Source organism: Macrotis lagotis, chromosome 4, assembly GCF_037893015.1.
Source record: "Macrotis lagotis isolate mMagLag1 chromosome 4, bilby.v1.9.chrom.fasta, whole genome shotgun sequence".
Taxonomy (NCBI): Eukaryota; Metazoa; Chordata; class Mammalia; order Peramelemorphia; family Peramelidae; genus Macrotis; species Macrotis lagotis.
This window is the reverse complement of record NC_133661.1, coordinates 248,340,915-248,364,707: the sequence shown is the minus strand read 5'-3', so window position 1 is coordinate 248,364,707 and position 23,793 is coordinate 248,340,915. Positions and strand designations below refer to the sequence as shown.

The 23,793-nt window shown below is 35.7% G+C and overlaps 1 protein-coding gene across 1 annotated transcript in view; it reads left to right on the top strand.

The window, feature by feature from the left end:
- The window catches only part of TTLL5 (tubulin tyrosine ligase like 5), a 469,247-nt gene that overhangs the window by 122,505 nt on the left and 322,949 nt on the right, over positions 1-23,793 (top strand). The window contains 2 exon segments of the mRNA XM_074235683.1: positions 9,030-9,099; positions 9,531-9,615. Coding sequence (XP_074091784.1) covers positions 9,030-9,099; positions 9,531-9,615 — 155 coding nt within the window.

The window sequence follows — 23,793 nt, the reverse complement described above, 5'->3', positions numbered from 1 at the left end:
TCTTGTTTATAAAGTTCCATGTATGTTTTTGTGTCTTTTTCCTATGTTTGTTTTTTCTTTCGTTCAGTGCTTTCTGAGAATAGAAATTGTCTCTTCAGATTCTTATGTATCAATACATGTAATCTGTGCTAAGTACATAGCTTGTATTTAGTGAGTGCTGATAATGTTCATCCTTCTTAATTGAAGAGGATCATGTTGGCATGTACATGACTTACACAGTTATGTTTATTATAGTGAGGTTAGTGTTGTGCAAAGACTGCCTTCTCATCTTGCTTTTACAAGAACCCATTTCATCGCTTGTGATAGGAAACAGGATATCTGGTGATGGTCTGGATACTGCTGGAATCCTTAGCTCTTGATTTGTTTTCTCCCATATCAGCAAGACAGCTTGGTACTCCATGAATGCAAGGCAAAACGCTAGTATGTACTATCTTTTGACAAAATAGTGACTCACAGTATATGAGGAGATATGAAACTTAAGTATGTTCTTTTATGTGTTCATTTATTAGAAACTGTGATCTATTTTTCTTAAACTGTAATAAAAAATAGATGTTTCCAATTTTCCTAAGAATCCTGAAGTTTTGAAATGCTTTAGTTAATGAAATGAATCATGGGTTATATTGGTCCTAGAATTAGGATGATTGAAATGTGATAAATGGGAACTAGTGAAAAAAGTATGTGTGCCATCATAAAAATATTATTTACTCATCTGCTCTATGCAAAACACTTCATGGTTTTTGACTTATATAGGAGTTTTGTAATATTCCTAATATAAACAAACATATATATATATATATATATATATATATATATATATATAGAGAGAGAGAGAGAGAGAGAGAGAGAGAGAGAGAGAGAGAGAGAGAACCGAATAGTAAAGAAACACACAAGTAAAAATAATACTATTTATATTATGTACACGTAATAAGGTTAATGTACATCTAAGGAAATGAGTCAAAGGAAAGTCCTGGCAATTGGATTTTTCTTGGAATAAAGACTTGGATAAATATGATACTTAGATAATTATGGTAGTAAATGTATATGGGTGATTATATTCCTTTTGAAGTATTTCTTTCAATATTTCTTTCTAACAAGAGAGAAAAATTATTTAGTTTGAAATAAAGCATATACTACTTTGTCTTAATATTAGTTCAATGGGAAACTCTTACTTGTGAGCATCTGATAAAGAAAAGCTGAAGGGAATACAGGACTTATATTGGTGATTTATTAGATGCTGATATGAATGAATACTAGTATCTCAGTGAGAGAATAATAGGATAATAGATTAACAGAGAAGATGTGTTGAGGGAGTTTTGTATTGCTGACTTTATGAATGCAGTCATTTAAATTTTCAGTCCCTTCAGGGAGTGAACTCATAAAATCTAAACTTATTAATCTGAACTAGTAACATACCTTGTTATATAGGTCTTAATATCACTTTTATTTTGTTGTTTGTCTTTTGTACTTAAAGAAGACTATGATATCAGGGAGGTGATGCCATGACAAACAAGTAAGTTGTTTTTAAGTGAAAGGGTGCAGGGCAAAATTATTAGCCTTACTTTCTCCTCTGGAGCCATCTGGGTCCAGTGGCCAGATATGAATCAGGACATCTGGAGATGGCTTGGATGTAGTGGAAGACCTTGGCATTTGAAATTTTATGAGCTATGATAATCAATGCCAAAGACTAATTTTGTGGATTAACAAGAAAAACAGAAGGTTCCTTTTGTTTGTTAAATACACTTTGAAGTATCTGCAGTTTCATTGATGTAGGAACCCCCTTTCTTGGCCTCTTTTCCTGTGTATCTTCCTGCAAATCTTGCCTGGGTGGAAGTACTACACCAATTGTGCTGGAAAGCCTTTCTATTTCTAGACAACAAATGTATATCAATAGAGCTTACTGGTGCTCCATTGGATGTATCTTGTTCTTGAATAACTCATTACTTTTTGAAATTCTATTTAAACAACTTTCTGGTTTCTGATGTATAATTTTGTGTTGCTAATATTGTTAATGTTAATGGTGGACATTCTTGTGCCCATTACATACCTCTCTTTTGCCATTGGGGTTGATTAGCTGTAACTTTACTTCTTCAGAGACTGTTATTTTATAAGTTAGACCCAATTATATTTATTGACATAGTCTGGGTTTTATATCATATTCATTTCCAGAGAGATCTTGTCTTCTTTTGTAACATAGGATTAAAAAGAAAGAGAGAAAAAGAAGCAGTTCAGCAAAATGAACCAACATGTCAACTAAGTCTAATGGTATATAATAGTGTCCCACATATTCAGATCCTCCAAATCTGCAAAAATGGAGGGAGGTGAATTTTTTCTCTCTTCTTTCATGACAAGCTTGTTTATCATAATTACATGGCATTCAGTTTTTGCTTTTTTTGTTCTTTCCATATAAATTGGTACAGCCATTCTGTATATTGTTTACCTGGTTCTGCTTGCGTCACTTTGCATCAGTTCATTTAAGTCTTTCTATTGTTCTCTGTATCAGAAAAAATATCTTTTATTTTTTAACAACAATAGTCCTTTTTAATTCAAGGCAACCTAATTTCCATTTTGTACCTATTTACTTTTATTTTGTAGACCTACTGTTGAAACTTAAATTTAAGATTTTTTTCTTTAGTATGGACCCCCTTTTCCTTAATCCTATTAGTAAAGTCTCAATGTATAATTTATGGAGCTTCCGTTTTTCTGCCAAATTGGATTTTAAAATTCCATCTTATGGACTCTTGACTTCTTGAAAGATTTGTAGGTGAAGAAATTGAATCTAATGGGAAGATTTGTTCAAACACAGCCTGATGGCCATACTCTAAATCAGCTTTTATACTTTTGTGGACAGTTTTATTGTTGTAATTCCAATTGAGATAATAGAGTTCTGCAGACCTCTAACAGGGTAGAGAATATTATATCCTCTTGTTTTGTGCCCACTTTAAGCTATAATATTCTATTCTTCTACTTTATTTTGACCTTAATCTCTTGTTACTTATTAGTTATTCTTATTTATTTTCATGGTGTTTAAACCTAGAGCTATTCGAAATGCTAGTATAATTCTAGAAATTATCAAATTAGACTGTTTTATAAATTAACCAATAAATTTGTTGCATCTGGATTTTCTTAATTTATTATTTGTACATGTGGCATATGTATTGAAGTCATGTTTTTCCTTTTTTTTTTTTTTTTTTTTTTTAGCTTTTTTGCAAGGCAATGGGGTTAAGTGGCTTGCCCAAGGCCACACAGCTAGGTAATTATTAAGTGTCTGAGACCGGATATGAACCCAGGTACTCCTGACTCCAGGGCTGGTGCTTTATCCACTGCGCCACCTAGCCACCCCTATGTTCTCCTTTTAGACAAATAATTCATCCAGATTTTATATTTCAACCAGAGTCTTGCACAATATTCACTATTTAATATACCTTTGGCAAACATTTATTGAATTGAATTCATTTGAATTGAGTTCAGAGTAATCTCCTTGTTCTTAAAATTGCTGTCTCTCTCAGATTCTCTATCTCTCTCTCCCCCTAACTATTTCCCTCACATATAGACACATATAGATGGGTAGATAAACCTAGACAGCTAGATCAAGTATCTATTAAGTATTTTCTTTGAGCTAGGCAGGGTAGCTAAGTGGCACAGTGGACAGTGCCAAGCCTAGAGTCAGGAAGACCTGAGTTCAAATCCTACCTCTGACATTTACTAGCTAGCAGTTTGATCATAGGCAAGTCATTTAACCTGTTTGTCTGCCTTAGTTTCCTCATCTGAAAAAGGAACAGGAGAAGAAAATGGCACACTATTGCAGTATCTTTGCCATGAAAATCCCAAATAAGGTTTCAAATAGTCAGACATGACTAAAATGGCTGAAAAACAACATGAGCCAGGCACCCTGCAAAACATTAAGAATATAGATTAAAACAAGACAGTCTCTGGTCTCACAAAAGTTACTTTCTCATAGGGGAAGAGACCACACAAAGGGGTTCTGAAAAGTGTTGGAATAGGGATGTGGTGAAAAGCTGACTGGGACATGGCCTAGAGACCTGGTCCCCTGGGAATATAAAGTAAATCTCATCTATTAAAGCCAAGGGATTTAGGGGTTAGAGTACAAGATTTTTTTTCCTCTCTGCTTTTCTTTCTTGGTCCTATGTAAGAATTTTTCTCTTCCATTTATTTTCAAAAGGCACAGTTGCTTTCTGTGTCTCATCATGTTAATACCTTGGGTGCTGAAAAAGCCTGGATGTGGATAGGGTCCCTGGGCCAGAGTCAGGAAAACTCAGGTTTAAATCTGGCCTCAGACAACACTACTTACTGTGCAAACCCCCAGGCAAGTGACTGTCTGTCTTTTTCCTCAGCTGCAAAATGTGGATAATAACACTCTCCAGGATTGTTATGTGGATCAATGAGACAATAATTGTGAAGAGCTTAGAACAGTGTCTGATATAAGGCAGATTTAATAAAGCTTGTTCCCTTTTCTTCCTATCTCCCCTCGCTCCTGTCTACCCTCCTGCTTTATTTATCTAATAAGGAGGTTTGATAAACTATATATGAAAATTAATTTATGTGCTGTTTCACCTCTTAACTTCTCGGACCAGTCACTTAAATTATATTTCAACCTTCCCACCTGTAAATTGTTTACAATTATATTATTCCTTTTTTCTTTTGATTTTGTGGCCATGGAAATCTTATCTCCTTCCATCTGTCACTTCAATGGACTTACACCTAGGCTGCTTATATTATTTTCTATTCTAATCAATCTTATGCAAAGTTAGAATCTTATACATAGTTATACTCAGTCAGTGTTTCCCGCATCAGGACCATGACCTCCATCATCATTATCATAGCCCTTAATTATGTAGCTCTTTAAAGGTTGCAAAGTGATTTACACACAGAATCTTATTTCATCCTTACAACAGGTAAGTATCGGTAGGTGCTATAATACCCAACATATTTAAAACTTTATAGAATCAGAAACATTTAGAGAGGGTAAGTTACCTCTTTGGGTCCTGCAACTAATAAGTTTCCATGGTAAGATTTGACTTTTGGTCTTTCTGACTCAGGGTACTATATGTTCGTACTGTATGTTCTATCCAGTATGCTACCCTGGTTTTCATTCTACCCATTTTAAAAAAAAAAATTCATTTTATTTATTTATTTTAATTAATTAATTAATTAATTAATTAATTAACTTTAGGTTTTTGCAAGGCATTGGGGTTAAGTGGCTTTCCCAAGGCCACACAACTAGGTAATTATTAAGTGTCTGAGGGTCTGATTTGAACTCAGGTCCTCCTGACTCCAGGGCTGGTATCCACTGTGCCACCTAGCCACCCCTCTACCCATATTTTTTTTTTAAGTTGTGTTTTTTTTTTTGCAAGGCAATGGGGTTAAGTGGCTTGCCCAAGGCCAGCTAGGTCATTATTAAGTGTCTGAGGCTGGATTTGAACTCAGGTAGTCCTGACTTCAGGGCCAGTGCTCTATCCACTGCACCACCTAGCCACCCTGCTCTATCCATATTTTTAAAAAAAATTTTTGGACAAATGAAACAAATCACTCATTCCTTGTAGGTCAGTAACTTTTTTTTTTCTTAGGTTTTTGCAAGGCAAATGGGGTTAAGTGGCTTGCCCAAGGCCACACAGCTAGGTAATTATTAAGTGTCTGAGACCGGATTTGAACCCAGGTACTCCTGACTCCAGGGCCGGTGCTTTATCCACTACGCCAGCTAGCTGCCCCTGGTCAATAACTTTTGCAACTTTCTTAGAGGATTTCCTGAGACTCTCAAAGATTTAGTCACTTGAGAAAATGGGAACACACCAAGCCAGTGTGTATTAAAGTTCTCTATCTACTATGTTCCCTTCTCCATCAGTACTACTTTACCTTGGGACCTCATCAATATCCATGAATTTAATTATCTCTGTGTTGCTGATTCTCAAATCTAAGTTTTCTATTTCTGTTATGAAATTTATTGTGAGTGTTATAAGTAGTCACTTAGTCAATAAGTATTTAATAAGCACCTACTATGTATTAGGTGGAATTGTACTGGCCTCCAGTCTCATATCTTCAACCGCCTTTCAGATATCTCAGACTGAATGTCAAGCAAATATCTAAAAATCAACATTTTTTTTTTTTTGCAGGACACTGGGATTAAGTGATTAAGGTCACACAGCTAGGTAATTATTAAGTGTCTGAGACCAGATTTTAACTCAGGTCCTCCAGACTCCAGGGCTGGTGCTCTATCCACTGCATCACCTAGCTGCTGCAAAATTAGTATTTCTAAAACTTAACTCATTATTTTAACCTTCTTTTATTGTCAAGAACATCACAATCTTCCTAGGCCCACAAATTAGACATTACTTTCTCCTCACTATCTCTCACTCTTCAGATGCAATGTGTTGCCAAGATCTGTCACTTTCACCTCTGCAACATCTTTGCTAGAGGCTTCCCTTTCCTCCTAAACAATGCCACCATCAGCTTGAGGGTTCTCATCACTTCATGTTTTATTGGATTATTGCAAGAGCCTGATGATGAGTGGTTGCCTCAGGTCTCTTCCCACTCCAAGCTATTCTTTTTTTCAACCAATAAAGTGATTTTCCTAAAGTGCAGATCTGCCCATATCACCCTGCTTATTCAATAAACTCTAGTGGCTCCCTGTTGCCTTTAAGAGGAAATATAAAATCCTCTATTTGGTACTCAAAACCTCCATATTAGCCCCATTCTGCCTTTCCAACCTTCTTTCACTTTTACTCCCTGACAATTACTCTTTGATCTTTGACACTGGCCTTGCTGTTCCACAAGTAAGATTCTTGTATCTCTTGCATTAGAGACTTTCTCTGACTGCCCCCCCTTGCCTGAAATGCTCTCTCTCTTTACTTCTGCTTTTTGGCTTCCCTGACTTTCTTCAAATCCCAACTACCTCCAACTCCTCTTAATTTTCATACCTTCCTCTGTATTTGTTTGTCTACCTCATTTGTGAGCTTGAGTTCTTTGAGTGTAGGAACTGTCTTTTATTCCTTTTTATATCCCTTGGACTTAGCACATAGTAGGCACTTAATAAATGCTTATTGGCTGACTATGCTTTTTTCACATTTCTTTTAATCATATTCTCACATCTAAATTTCCCTTCACATTCAAATCTCTCTCACCTGGGCTTTTCTAAATGTATTTTTTTCTTATGAACACTCAGTTTGGTCTTTGTACTTGCTAAGCTATCCTGTTTCTACCTCCTTTAAATAATTCAGTTTTCCCATCTGTTTATCTTAGCCATTGCCTTTCTTCTTCTGTGTTTGATATCCACATTATCCAAATGTTGTATAAAGCACAGTTTACCAGGTGTTTGATGTCTTCTTAAGTTTGATGCACTTCTTTCTTACTCAAGAAGCTTTCCCTGTTTAATCCATCTAACTTTGACCACTCTTCCCATTTAGTGTCTCTTCAATGTATTTGGACTCATTTTGTACTGTCTTTGATCTCTTTAGAAATATATACTACCTTATAATCTTACATCATTACACTTGTGCATTTTAACCCTTTAACTAAATTGTAAATTCCCCAAGGATAGGATTTGTGGAATTTCTTTTCTTTTGTTTTCTCCTATAACACCTAATACACATTTGCTTAATAGATAATCTTCAATGAATAAGTAATTACATAATAAAATAACACGTTTATTATATATCTTTAAGCTTACAAACTGCTTTCCTCACAACCACCTTGGGAAATGTCAGAGAAGTATTATCTTCATTCTACAGATGGGGAAACTGGGGCTTAGATAGTTAAATGAGTTGTACCTCATTACTAGTAGTGTCAGACTTAATATTGGAAATCAGGTTAGGCCATGCTCTTTCTGTTACAGAAAGAAAGTCTGTTCTTTTTCAAAGGGAACATAAGTATTTATGGTTTAAAGGACTATGAAAAGTTCTTTAAAATCTTTGGAGAGGGGCAGCTAGGTGGCGTATGGATAAAGCACCAGCCTTGGAGTCAGGAGTACCTGGGTTCAAATCTGGTCTCAGACACTTAATAATTACCTAGCTGTGTGGCCTTGGGCAAGCCACTTAACCCCATTTGCCTTGCAAAAACCTAAAAAAAAAAAAAAGTAAAATCTTTGGAGAAGCCAATCATTTAAAAATAAGGTAGTATTTTAAAATTTGCTTTCCACCTAAAATTATAAGAAAACAAGTTTTTACTTACTAAAAATTCATTATTTTTTTTAATTCCACTCTAATTTAATGCTATATTAAATCTGTATTATTACGTATATAATGAATTTCTCAGCTACAACCATCTATCAAGCTGAGGAGAGGGGATCATGATCTATGTTAGTTTTTGACAGTTTACAGGGATGAAATCACAGATCCTTGAAATATTGAAGTAAGTTTTATAATGCTCTTAGGAAAAGGTGGGGAAGAGCATAAGTATTTATAAAGGCCCTACTATGTGCCAGGCACTGTGTGGAAAAATTCTTTACAAATATCTCATTTGATCCTCAGAAGTACTCTTTGAAGGAGGGGCTATATTATCTATGTTTTACAGCTGAGGAAACTAAGCCAATGGAGATTAAGTGACTTTTCCAGTCAGAATCACACAGCACCTAGGGTGGGTGGGTGGTCTGTACTTGCACTCAAATGTTCCAGACTCCAGGCCCAGTGCCCTAGTCACTACTCCTGTCTAGCTACCTCTTTTTTTTTTTTTTTTTTTTTTTTGCAAGGCAATGGGGTTAAGTGGCTTGCTCAAGGCCACACAGCTAGGTAATTATTTAAGTGTGTGAGGCCAGATTTGAATTCAGGGACTCCTGACTCCAGGGCCAATGCTCTATCCACTGTGCTACCTTGCCACTCCCTGTCTAGCTACCTCTTCAGGATATATGATGTGAAAGCTGTTCTATAGCATAAACTTATGTTGTTTAGAGGATTGGGAAAGACATGCATGGATTAACGAAGACTGAAACATAAAGTTTCTTAATTGCCTTTCTCAAAAAGTCAGGATATGTGTTAGGATGCCTCAGCATTTATGTCTTCTCAACTCTTTCTATTTTATAGCCAAACCAAATTTCTCTGGAAGAGAACATCCTGGTCTCTCGTTATATCAACAATCCTCTGCTCATAGATGGTAAGTTGTGATTATAACTTTGTCTATATTGGGCTAGAAATTGCTGCACTGTTATTTTTGTTTGTTTTTTGCAAGGCAGTGGGGTTAAGTGACTTGCCCAAGGTCATACAGCTAGGTAATTATTAAATGTCTGAGATCAGATTTGAACTTGGGTCCTCCTGACTCCAAGGGCTGGTGCTCTATCCACTGCTCTTCCTAGCTGCCCCCGCACTGTTCTTAAGATCAGGTCTTGTTGATTTGAAAATTCTCATGGTTTTCTAAAGAAGAAATCCTCCTTAAAGTCATCTTAGAATATAAAAAAGCTGGGTTTATTCACAAGGGATGGGGATGGAATGTTGTTTTTTCCATGCTATGCTCTACATGTGTCATTTAGTTTTTTTACAGTATATAATTGGAATTATTTTTCACTGAAAAGTCAACATTTCTTCTAGATTTCAAATTTGATGTACGTCTCTATGTGCTTGTGACGTCCTATGATCCTCTTGTCATTTATCTCTATGAAGAGGGATTGGCTAGGTAAGAAATTTCTTCAGTGATTTTATTAAATTGGTTGGTTAGGACTATAATGGTTTTTTTTAAATTATGTTTTTCAGCTCATTAATATTGAACTCAAATTGATTCACATTATAGAAATCGGCCTCATTATGTTTCATATAAATATAAACATATGTAGACACATTTCATATTGTTTCACATTCAGAAATTGGCCTCGTTACACTTCACATAAATATGCACATACATGTAGACACATTTCTTAGCAGTGGCTCAGATTCATACAGTAATTTCACTTTTTTTCACAGTTTTCACACTAGTATTTGTAATGAACTACATAATAAATGAACTACCTAAAATTAGTAAGAACTAACTAGTGAATCAAGGCATAGGATTTAGAGTAGAATGTTCAGTTACAAACAAGATCCTCCTTATCAAATAAGCATTTATAAAGGCCCTACTATGTGCCAGGCACTGTGTGGAAAAATTCTTTACAAATATTATCTCATTTGATCCTCAGAACCACTCTTCGAAGGAGGGGCTATATTATCTGTCTTACAGTTGAGGAAACTAAGCCAATAGAGATTAAGTGACTTTCCCAGCCAGAATCACACAGCACTTAGGGTGGGTGGGTGGTCTGTACTTGCACTCAAATGTTCCAGACTCCAGGCCCAGTGTCCTAGTCACTCCTCTTTCTAGCTATGTCTTCAGGATATATGATGTGAAACATAAACTTATGTTGTTTAGATGATTGGGAAAGAAAAGACATGCATGGTTAAAGAAGAATGAAGCATAATTTAAAGTTTCTTAATTGTCTTTCTGATTGCATTGTTTCTGATAGTCCTTGCTCTAATCTTGTTCTACTAACCTTTCTATTTTTTAACTATCACTAGATAATTTTGATGATTTCTGCTTTTAATATAGTTTTGAGATCTAGAACTGTATTCCCCCTTTATTCCCACTACTTTTCATTATTTTCCTTGATTTACTAAATATTTTTGCTTTTAAAATTAATTTTGTTCTTTTAACAAGTTATGTAACACATTTATTTAGTAATTTGGTTGGCATAGCAATGCAGTATAGTTAACTTTGGTAGTATTGTCATTTTTATTGTATTTGTATGACTCAACCTTGAGAACTGAATATTCCTCTAGCTATTTAAATTGTTCCCTGTTTCTTTAAGAAGTGCTGTACAAGTTTTTTTGTGTTTTGATTGATGAATCCTCAGATATTTTATACATTTTGTATTTATTTATAATGGAATTTCACTTTCTATTGCTCCTTATTTTGTTACTGTTAAATAAACATGCTGTTGATTTTTTAAGATTTTTGTAACCTGAACTTTGTTGAAACTATTAATAATCTCAGCTTTTGCTGATTCCCTGGGATTTTACAAATATACCATCATATCATTTGCAAATAGTTATAGTTTTAGTTCCTCTTTAACTCTTTATGCCTCTAATTCCTCCCTCTTGTATTATTGCTCTTAGCAGCATTTCTGAAAATATATCAAATAATAGAAGGAAGTCTGGGAATACTTGCTTCACTCACATTTATTAGAAAAAAGGTTTTAGGGAATATTGTTTATGATGTTTTGGTTTAAGAGAGAGAGAGATAACTTTTGTGTGACAAAAAGGGTCCTTTGATGCATGTACTTTGTAGGTTTTTGTTTTGTAAATTTAAATGAGTATTTTACTTTGTCAAAGGCTTTTTTTCTTCATCTATTGAGATGTTGCTAGATTTCAAAAAATTTCAAATTTCAAAGCACCCCTCCTAAAATTCTAACATGGTCATAATATTTGCTTTCTCAAATAAATCACTATAGACTTCTTGGATTTTGTTTATTTAAAATTTTTGAATCAATATTCATTAATGATATTGGTCTGTAGTTCTCCTTACCTAACTTATGTATTAATATAGAAGGATTCTGGCAAGTGCTTTCTTGTGCAGTTTTTGAGAAGAATTCATGTAGTTTAAGAAGTAGTTGTTCTTTAAGTATTTGATAGAATTCTCTTTGGTAGTTCTATTTCCTTTTCTGAGACTGGATTATTTAAGATCTTTACTTGGATCTAGTTAAGGAGCTGTGGAGTTTGAACAAAGTTCAAGGACTATTCCCTTTAATTTAGAAAAAAACAGATATCTTGTCTGATCTTGTTACCTCTTAGAATTCTTGTCTCTTCTCTAAGGATATGATTTCTCTCTCATCACACTCAATTTGGATAAAGGTACAACATGGAAACAAAGTAAAGACTGACAGATTGCTTACCATGGGGGGGCAAGTAAGATTGGGGGGGAAATTGTAAAACTCAAATAATATCTTTAATAAAAATTAAAATAAAAGATCTTTACTTGGTCTTTTGTCAGTTTGGATATATTCTATTTTTGAAGGTATTCCTTTATTTCTTTTGTGTCTTCAGTTTTTGTTAACATATGACTTTGTATAATAGATTCTGTTCATTTTTAAAACATTTGTTTTTGTTGTGATTTCATCTTGCTTATTTGATATTTTATTATTTTAATTTTAGGCAGTCTTTAAAGCATGATTCTAAAATGCTTTACAGAATAGTTGAACCATTTTACAGCTTTACCAGCTGTGGGTAGATATACTTGTCTCTTTATATCCCATTTCTACAACATTGACTAATCCTATGTTTTGTCTTATTTGACTATTTTTCTCTACGTGATATAAAATCTCAGAATTAGTTTTATTTGCATTTCTCATATTTAACGTTAAAGATTTGGACTTGTCTTTTTTTATATGGTGGTTAATAATTTACACTTTATCTTTTGAAAATGGCATTTGGAGTATCCACTGTCTACCAACATTGGGACAAATCATAGGATCATAGATTTAGAATTGAAAGGAACCTAAGAAGCTATTGAGTCCTATCTCCTAATTTTATATATAATGAAACTGAACCTAAAAGAGGTTAAGTGATCTACCCTGGGCTATACAGACTCTTGAAGAAGGATTGAAATTTAGGTCTTTTTCACTCAAAGTCCATTGTTCAGCTCACTTGTGCCTTTGGCTTCTTGTTCATATCCTTTGACCCTCTATCCATTGGAAATGGTTCTTGGGCTAATGTATTTGCATATATACCATATATTTGTAATTCCATATATGTCTTGGATTGACAATTCTTATCAAAGATATTTGATAACAGTTTTTTTATGTCAGTTTCCATTTTTAACTTTGCTTCATTTTTTAAATGTGAAAACTTTTCAATTTCACATAATTAAAATCATCTATTTCATATTTTGCGATCTCCAACTTTTGGTTAAGAATTCTCCTCCTAGCTATAGTTATAAACCTACTTCCATATATTTTCCAATAATTTTTTAGAAATAATGTGATCTTTTTTATTATTTTTGATTTTTATGAGGCAATGGGGTTAAGTTATTTACCCAGGGTATCAACTGTCTAAGACAGGATCCTGACTCCAGGGTGGGTTTTCTATCTACTATGTCAACTCATTGTCCTTGATGTTTTCTATTATTATCTATTTGGACAGTATTTTTAAAAATTGGATTTTATTTTATTTTCAAACAACAGTGAAACTTCTTTCCATCCCATTTCCTGCTTTCCTGCCCTTAAATGGGAAAGGAAGGAAAAAAACCTTGCTACAAGCATGCATAGTCAAACAAAACAAAATTTCTCATTGACCATGTTTGAAAGAATATATTTAATTCTGAATCTTTCACCTTTTCATCAGAAGATGGGCATAATGTTTCAGCATGAGTCCTCTGAAATCTTAGTTGGCTATTACACTGATAAAAGTCCAGCACAAAAGTATACTTTCACATTTATGTACCATAACTTGTTTATTTATTCCCTAATATATAGGCATCCTCTCAGATTCCTATTATTTGTCTCTTAAAAAAAGAGCTATAAATATTTTTTTTACAACTCTAGAATTTCTTTTGTTTAGGATTAAATGAATTCCCTCTCCTTTCTCCTCTTCTTTTCCTCTTATTTCACTGTTGAATGAAACATAATTCTGAACTATGTTTGCATGTGTATATGTATGTATGTATGTATTCTTCAATCTTTTGACTAGTTCAGATGAAATTGAGGTTCTAGTTTCAGCTGCCCCTCCCTCTCATTTGTATAGATGTCTACTTGTACACTTTGATTATGTGAGATAATTTTCTCTAATATTTCTTTCCCATTTTCTTCAGTGCATTCTTCTTCTCTCTTTCCATTCTTTTCTTCAGAGCATCAAAATAGAACAGTTACTCCCAGGCCTTGTCTCAATTGGACTCCCTTTATGAACCCTGATGATGATGGGAATCAGAGGGGATATATGTATCATCTCCTCATATTTGAATGTAAGCAGTTTACCTTTGTTAGTCCCTTATCATTGTTCATTCATGCTTACTTTTTTATGCTTCACTTCACTCCTGTGTTTGTATTCAGAGTTTCTTTACTTCTCTTTTCTTTTCATCAGCAATTTTTGGAAGTCCTTTATTTAATTCATTTCTCTCCTGTAGCATTGCACTTAGTTTTTCTGGGTAAGTTATTGTTGTTATAAGTCTATATTTTTTGCCTTCTGGAATTTTATGCTCCTTTATTAGAATTGCTGCCAAATTGAGTGTGATTTTGACTATGGTTCCTCACTATTTGAATTCTTAATGTCTGGTTGCAGTAGTTTTTTCCTTGATCTGGAAACTCTGTGTTTTGGCAGTGATACTCCTGGAAATTTTCATTTTGGGAATTCTTTCAGGAGATGATTGGTGTATTCTCCTGTTTTCCATTTTGCCCTCTGTTTCTAAGAGATCTAGCAGTTTTAAGATTTCTTAAAAATTGATGTCTTGGTTCTTTTTTAGACTGTTGTTTTGATAATCTAATAATTGTTAAAATTTTTCTCCTGAATCACTTTGCCAGGTGGGATACCTTATATTTTCTTCTGTTTTTCTGTGGCTTTGTTTGAATATTTCCATTTGCCTCATGAAATCCTTGGCTTCTATTTGATCCATTTGAATTTTCAGAGGGTGTGTTACTTGGGTAATCTTCTTATGCGAAGTTATTAGTTGTTTCCCTTTCTTATTCTTTCTTCTGTAGCTCTCACTTCTTTTCCAGTTTTTTTCTTAAATACTCTCATTCCATTTAATAAAAACAATATTAAACGTAAAAAATAACTATTGTTTCTTCTAGGAATTGAGTTTAATTTTGAGTTTGTGACCTAGATGTGTTTTTTCTGAAACAATGCTTGTAGATGTTTTGGAGCCATTTTTTCTGTGTTGGTATTTTGAGCCTCCTTGCTACCATCCTAATAATGGTGATATTCTTTCTTTGTTTGCCCATTTTTCATGACTTCAAACTTTGTTAGGACTGTATGCTATGACACTTCTGGAAGGAAAGTTTGCTTTATTGGAGTAATGAGTATTGCATTATTCCAGAATCTCAGATTTTCAGTGCTCCCAAAGTCAGAGCTAGGGCAAAGAATGATTGCTAGCCCCCCAGTTTGAGCTCTACAAGTTCCTGACCTGGGTTTCAGTCTATTAAAAATTAGACTTATTGCTAGACTCTAGCTGGAAGCTATCATGGCTCAGAGTAGCAGAATTGGCCCAGTTTTTCTTTGCAGATTTTTTTTTTTTTTTACTGTCTGGGCTAGCCCACTCAGCAAAAAAATGTGAGTTTCACATTTGGGGTCCATGTCAACCTGCTGTTGCTGGTTTCTGAATTGCTTCTTTTCTTTTCTTCGGACACTTGACAGGGCTTTCCATGTGCAGGTCCCCTTTTCAATCTGTCCTGGAGCTTCAACCTGGGACTATTTTGTGGGTGACAAAGCTGGCAGTTTTACCTTGTCTCTGTAGTTAAGATGTCCTTTTACCCTGTTGCACAACCTCTTCTTGGGTGCTGATGTGTTTGTGCTATGTGCTTCTTGTCCAGCTATGTCTCCAGTGTTAGTAGACCTCAGTCTGCCTCATTATCCCATGCTTGGGCAGCTAGATGATGCAGAGGGTAGAGCTTCTAAAGTCAGAAAAACTGGAGTTCATATCTGGCCTCAGACACTTGGGCAAGTCACTTAACCCTGATTACCTCACATCCAGGACCATCTCCAATCATTCAGATTCATATTTGACCACTGGACCCAGATGGCTCTGGAAGGGAGGATGAGGCTAGTGACTTCGAACAGCATTCCTTCACTCAAGTCTAATTTATATGCTTGTCATGGCATTACCTCCCTGATATCATAGTCTTCTTTGAGAATGAAGCACAAAGATCATGCTTGTATGGACAAAAGGGTCACTATGATGTTTTCCTGCATTTCCTCACCAGGATTCTATCTGGTGCATTTTCTGAGACTATTGGAAAGAATTTGTGGTATGGAGGATCTCAGAGCATTTCTTCCTACTATTCTAAAGTCTTGACTCCATCCTTCCTCTTGACCCTGGCCTCACAACAGTATTGTGAGATATATACATACATATATATATATATATATATATATATATATATATATATATATATATATATATATAGTGTAAATTGTTAATCTAAACCTATTTTTTACCAAGATTATTTTGCTATTTTCATAGAAGTTCTTGTTAAATAAGGGAGTTATTTACCAAGTAATTTGTGTTGTTGGACTAACCGAATGCCAAATTATTGAGTTTAATTTTGATTGATACTTATCTAATCTATTTCATTGATCTATTTTTCACAAGTACTTGCATGGTTTTTGAGGTCTGGAATTGCTGTCCGTCCGTCCTTCCTTCCTTCCTTCCTTCCTTCCTATGTCTCCTCCTCATTTCCCTTAAGATTCTACCTTTAGTTTCTTCAGGTAAATTTCATTATTTTGTCTAGTCTGTAATATAATGTCTCTATTAGTTTAAGTGGCATAGTACTAAATTGGTAATTTAGTTTGTGTTCTTTTTTTTGTTAATCTGGTGACTCACAGAATTGTATAGAAAATATTATTTTTGTGTAATTATTTGTTATTTGAAATTTATGCATGACTTCCCCTGTAGCCTTAAGCTTTTCTGTCAGCTGACTTGCCATAATCTTACTTTTTAAACTATTTTTATGGTTATTTAACCAGTTTTTATACAAGATAGGACTATACAGTGTAGTGGAAAGAGAACTTAAACTTAAGTTGGAAGAGATATGGGTTTGAATTAGAAAGTAGTGTGGCTTAGTGAGTCAAGAATACTTGGGTTCAGATTCTTAATTGACTGTGTTAGTCTCTAAATCTTGCTTCTAATATTTACTGACTCTGTGACCACTTTGATCCTAAGATTTCTTAAGTTTGTAAATGGGGATAATAAGACTCCTTATATCCATCTCAGGTTTATTATTGTAAAGCTCAAATGAGACAATGTGTATAAAAAATTTGCAAACCTATAAGCTAGAAAGAAATGTCATTTGTTATAACAGGTGGTCTATGTTTCATAAGCTGCCTTGACTGGCAAAATCATTGCCTATTTATAAACTGTATTTTACAAAATAAATGAACTAGACTAAACATATCAATAAATATGGGCTGTGTTTAATTTATAACTACTTGTAAATGTAAAATTATTTGCTGGCAGCCCTGTGTATTTTTAGTTCTTTTAATTAATTTGAAAAGTTTTAATTAATTCATCACTTAAGAAATAAATATGGCCTTTGAAAAATGTGATTAGAGCTATAACCCAAGTCCTTCTAGTTATACTCAGGCGATTTTAACTTCTAAGGTCCTCATTTTTATCATCTGTAAGGTGAGAGGATTAGTCCAGATGATTTCTAAGGTTCTTTATGATCCCTTATCAATTCATTTTAAATCCCAGAAAATACTAATCTTCCCCTAACCTCTAGGTGGCCCCAGCAGTATTTTTAATACTGTGCTTTTCTTGTTAAATTTTGGGGATTTGAGCACTGGGGACACTAGAGGTTTCTTAAAGCTATTTAGTTTTGGCCTCTCAGTACTTAAAAACTAAGAGAAATGGAGAAAAACTGTGACTGTTGAATAGAGAAGGCTAGGCTGGGTCTCATAAGTGAAAATCAAGAGACTTAACTATCTTTGTGTCATGGACACCTTTGGCTAGTGGGTGAAATCTATGGACCCTTCTCAGAGTAAATGTTTTAAAATATAAAGTATACATAGAATTGTTGTATTGAAATGAAATTATAAACATATTTTTAGGTATACAAATCCCAGATTAAGAACTCCTGAGGTAGACAGATGGGCAGTCTAACTTAGGGCTTAATAAAGAAGTTTTATTTTTTGTTTTGTGTGCAAGAACATATGTCATCAATTCTTTGTAGAGACTTCCTTTCAGTATTTCCCCCCTGTTCAAGATAGGACTCATTGGGAAAATAATTTTATCATTTTATTAATAATAAAGTTATAGAGTTGACTAATTTGATGCCACTATACTTTCTTATTGAGAGTAACTTTAAACTTTTCCTTATTGCAGATAGCTCCTTGATTTGATTAAGAGATTTAAACTGAGTGGTATCTGAGAATGTTTATAATATTCTAATTCTGAGTTTCTTCTAATTCTTATCCTTATTCTTCTGTAATAACATTACTCCTACTGTATTTGTTTATTAGCTTTTCCTTCTGCTCAGTTATTGCCCGCTACTGAGAATTTGCAATCTTTAATACAAATTTGTTCTTTCCTGCCAACACCATTAGTATCTGCATCAAGTTGGGTTTGGTCCTCTGGTGTTTTTCAAAGACACTGTATTGGTACTATCCAACAGGAATTTTTAACCTTTTTTGCGTATGATGAACCCCCTCCTCAAAATAATGTTTTTAATTGTGTAAATTGAGAGTAGGGGAGCATGTACTTATTAAAAGCATTCTTTGTGCCAGGCAGTGGTCTTTGCACTTCACAAATATTATCTTATTGAACCTCAAAAGAACCCTGGTGTGTGGGTACTATTATTATCCCATTTTACAGTGAAGGAAATATAACATAAGTTATATAGTGATTTAACCTTAGCTTTCATTTACCCAAAGTCACAGCTAGCAAGTGTCTGAGTTTGAATTTGAACTCAGGTTTTCCTTATTTCAGGTCCAGAACTCATTCTTCTGCACGTTTTCACTGCCTTTAAGATACATAGGGTTACAAAAGGAAACAAAAGGTTATTAGTGAAAATAAAGATGTCATTTTTTCTTCATTTGTTCTCTTGAAATATGTTTATAAATCCAAGGTTAAGGGTGGAACCAAGATGGCGACATGAAGGGATTGAGTCTTAGGAGCTCTCTGATAAAAACTCATAAGCTAAGGACTCTAACTAAACGGAACCTGCAAAGGGACCCAGTGAGGCAGTTCTCCTACTCAAGGTAACCTGGAAAAGAGCAGAAAGCCTCTGTTCCCTGGGTTGGAGGGGCGGCCCGCCAGAGGGGTGGCCCACCAGAGCGAAAGAACTTCAGCCTCCTGGAGGCAGCCCCAAGGCTCTGGGAGCTGCGGCTCACAGAAACAGGGGAGTCTCCTGAGCTGCACCCCGGGGAGCACCAGGCACAAAGTGGGGGAACATCAGGGGACCTCTGCCAGAACGAGCACGTGGAGCCCAGCCCTCAGGGCAGCTTCGGAAGCAGGCGGAGCATGGGAAGAAGGAGCCCCCAGGGCATGAGCCCATTGAGCTGAGGGAGGGGAGTGAAGAGAGAGAGACTGCCAAACTCTATCCTCTGCCCCTCGAACAGGACTCTGGGGCTCTGACCACATTCAGATCCTGATAGCAGTCTAGGCTCCCCCATAGAACAGCAGCCCCCCCCCCCCCCACCTCAGCCCCGTGGCAGAGGGGGGTGCTTATGGTCATTCACAGACCAGGAGGGAGGACAGAGCCTCACACAATGAGACCCTTGTGGGAGTGTCCCAAAAGCCCAGGAAGCACCCCCAAAACATGCTTAGGCTGGGAAAATGAGCAAGCAAAGAAACAAGAGGAACACCATTGAGAAATATTTTGCAAATGAGCCCAAGAATGATCAAATTACTCAGTCTGAAGATGAGGAAGCACAAGCTCCTGCATCTAAAGACTCCAAAAAAAAACAGAAATTGGGCTCAGGCTATGACAGAGCTCCAAAAAGACTTTGAAAATCAAATGAGGGAACTGGAAGAAAAACTGGGAAAAGAAAGGAGAGAGATGCAGGAAAAACATGAAAATGTTTTAGTAAAGGAAATCAAAAAAATGCTGAAGAAAATAGCATGCTAAAAACCAGCTTAGGTCAAATGGATAAACAGTTCAAAAAAAGTTATTGAGGAGAAGAATGCTTTAAAAAGCAAAATTGGCCATATGGAAAAAAGAGATAAGAAAACTCTCTGAGGAGAATAAATCCTTCAGACAAAGAATAGAGTTCAGGGAGATTGATGAATTTACCAGAAATCAGGCATCAATACTTCAAAACCAAAAAAATGAAAAAATTAGAAGAAAATGTGAAATATCTCATTGAAAAAACAACTGATATGGAAAACAGACTTAGAAAAGATAATTTAAAAATTATTGGAATACCTGAAAGTCATGATCAGGAAAAGAGCCTTGACATCATTCTCAAAGAATTACTACAGGAAAATTGCCCTGATATTCTAGAAGCAGAGGGCAAAATAGAAATGGAGAGAATCCACCGATCCCCCCTACAAAGAGATCCCAAAAAACCAACCCCTAGGAATATTATAGCCAAGTTCCAGAACTCCCAAGTCAAAGAGAAAATATTACAAGCAGCCAGAAGGACACAGTTCAGATATCATGGAGCTGCAGTCAGGATCACACAGGACTTAGCAGCAACTACATTGGAAGCTCGTAGGGCTTGGAATACAATATACCGAAAGGCAAAAGAGCTTAGAATGCAGCCAAGAATGAACTACCCAGCAAGGCTGAATGTCCTCTTCCAGGGAAAAAGATGGACTTTCAATGAACCAGGGGAATTTCAAATGTTCCTTTTGGAATGGCCGGAGCTGAACAGAAGGTTTGATCTTCAGATACAGGACTCAGGTGAAGCATGGAGATTGGAGAAGAGGGGGGAAATATGAGGGACTTCATGAGGATGAACTGCATGTATTCCTGCATAGAAAAATGACACTGATAATACTCATATGCACCTTCTCAGTTAATAGAGCAGGTAGAGGGAGCTTTTATAGTTGAAGCACAGGAGAAATCTGAATTCGAAGATAAAATATGGTGTAAAAATGGAATCAATAGGAAAAAAAGGGAAATGGAATGGGAGAAAGAAAAAGGAGAGGGGGAATAGTCCCGGATATTTCACATAATAAGATTTTTTTTATTACAATGAGCTATTGCAATGATATGGAAGGGGGAGGCAAGGGGGAATGAGGGAATCTTTGCTCTCATCAGAGATGGCTAGGAGAGGAAACAGCAAATATACCCAATGGGGTATAGACATCTGGAGTAAGAAGGAAGGGGGAGCAGGGGGAAGGGGTGAGGATGTGAATAAAGGAGGAGAGGATGGACCAGGGGTGGAGAGTGGTCAGATATAACACATTTTCCTTTTTACTTCTTGCAGGGGGCTGGGATTGGAAGGCCTGCCCAGGACCATAGGGCCAGGTGGATTCTGGGCCTAAGGGGTGGTATGGGGGCTCAGGGCTTCTTGGCCCCAGGACCAGGGATCTGTCTGCTGCACCAGTCAGCGACCCTACAGCAGAGTCAGAGTGAAAGGAGAGAGAAAATATAGTAAATGGTAGTGGAGAAATAAGAAAGGAGGGAGTTTCGATCAGCAATGGCAACAGTGGAAAAATATGGAAGTAACTTTTGTGATGGACTTATCATAAAGAATGTGATCCACCCATGACAGAGTTGTTGGTGTTGGAACAAAGACTGAAGCACATTTTTTGTTATTATTATTTGGGGGAGGGTGCAGGGCAAGTGGGGCTGGGTGGCTTGCCTGGGGCCACATAGCAGGGTGATCTTTGGGTGTCTGGGGCTGGATTCAGACCCAGGTGCTCCTGGCTCAAGGGCCAATGCTCTGTCTGCCACCCAGCCACCCCTACTATTATTACTATTTTATTTCATTTTGGGTCCTTTTTTTTCCTTCTTTTTGGTTTTTTGCAGGGCAGTGGGGATCGGGTGGCTTGCATGTCACATGGCTGGGTGATTATTGGGTTTATGAGGCTGGATATGGACTCAGGTGCTCGTGGCTCCAGGGCTGGTGCTTCGTCCATTGCGCCACCTGGCCATACCTACAATTATTACTATTATTTTTTAATTTTAATTTTTTTCTCTCCCCTTTACTTTTTTCACCCAAGCAAGTCTATATATTTTCATGGGGGGAGGGGTATTTTCTTTACTTGTAAACAAGAGTATTTTATTAATGTAAAAAAAAACATTTGCACAAAATGAGAATAAAAAATAAATAAATAAAAAATAAAAATAAATAAATCCAAGGTTAAGAACTTCTATTCTAGGCATATTTAAGTTTTCTTTCTGAATCTCTTGTAATTTTTTTTTTGTAATTTCTTGTTATCCTTTATATTTGCCTGTTGATTTTTTCCTTTCATAATGTATGTGACGATTTTCATTCCCAGTATATAGCTCTTCTGGATCAAAAACTGAAAAACATAGAATTTTTTTTTCCACTTAAGTGATACTGAACCTGAAGTTCATCTTCTGAAAGGACAATCACAGAAAGACATCCTCCTGTTCTCTCTCCCCTTCCCCTTTTCCCAAAGAGGCAAAAATAGGATGATGAGAGAAATAGCTAGAAGTGTATGTCAGAGGTTTCCCTTTCGAAAGAATAATAGTTAAGCCTATTTCCTTACATTGTTTCTGTCCTCTGACTACAGAAGAAAAGTAGGTGAAGAATGAAACCTAAAATTTTTCACATGTGTGTTTTAATATTTCTAGGAGATGTTGTGAATTCAGTTCTGGTTTTTGGAATAAATGTTTTAAAGTATGCATTTTTAACTTGATAACTGGACCTGAATAATTGATTTTAAATCCAGCATTTCAAAGTTTTTTTCATTTTGGGTTAAATGACCTTTGAAATCTGAAAAACTTTCTATCTTACCATTTCTTCTTTTTTTGTTATCTCATACATTTTCCTCCAGTGATAGTTTATAACTTATTTGCACCGTTTATCTTATGTGACTCTTCTCTACCATGCTAAAAGTCTTTCATATGACTGTCCATCCAAACCTCCCTTAACTTTCTTTAAATATCTTAAGGATATCAGTAGAGCACAGATGTACCTGCTCTTAACAGTCCATCTCCTCTTCCTATCAATTCTTCCTCGATGCCCTTTACTCCTGCTCTTTGAAATTTCTCTTTGATTATATTTTGTCACTGCCCTCTGTGTGATATTCATCTTTGATTCTTTTTTTTCATCTTTGATTCTTTTTTTTTTCATCTTTGATTCTTAAGAGGCAATGTTGTGCCTTAAAATACTGGTAAAATATTCATATTGAAGAGATATATATACCCATACTTTTATGGAAATTTACGGTCAGCATAAGAACTTTGCGATTTCCTGAAAGCCATCAGTCTTCCTTCTTTTCAGTTTGGGGTCCAGCTTTTTTCCTACAATTATCCTAGATCTATTTGTCTATCTGTTTGCTGTCTAGTTATATGTTTTATGTCTATATCTGTCTGTCTGTGTTTATTTATCTACCTGTCCGTACCTCTGTCTGTCACTAACTATAGATCTCTATCCATCTGTCTCTAAACATATATCTATTCTGTTGCACAGGATCTATATGCTATCTTTCCAAATACATATTGAAATCTGTCAGTCAGTGAACATTTATTAAATGCCTACTGTGGACCCAGAACTAGGCTAAAAGCTGGGAATAAAGAGAAAGACAAAGGACAAGCCCTGCTCCCAAGAAGCTCACAGCTAAGTGGTCAAGAAGGATGAAAAATAAGGAAAAGCCATTGGATTCTACAGTTAAAAGATCATTAGAAATTTTAGAGAGAGCAATTTTGGTTGAATGATGAAGTCAGAATCCAGACTTTTAAGAATTCAGAGAGTTAAGTACTTGAGAGTAAGGGAGAGGAAGTGGAGACACCTTTTGGGGGAGGTCTTCTCAAGGAATTTAGCATGAATTGACAGAAATGATATAGGACAGTAGTTGGTAGGGATGGGAAGGATCAAGTAAGATTATGTTTTTTGAGGGACGGGAGACATGTTTGTAAGTAATATAGAAGTAAGGGATAGATTGAAGATAGACAAGTGAAGATAATAGAAGGGACTATCTCCTGGATTAGGATCTGTTGGACAAGGCAGGATTTAGCAAGCAGAAGGGCAAAAGAAGTTCATT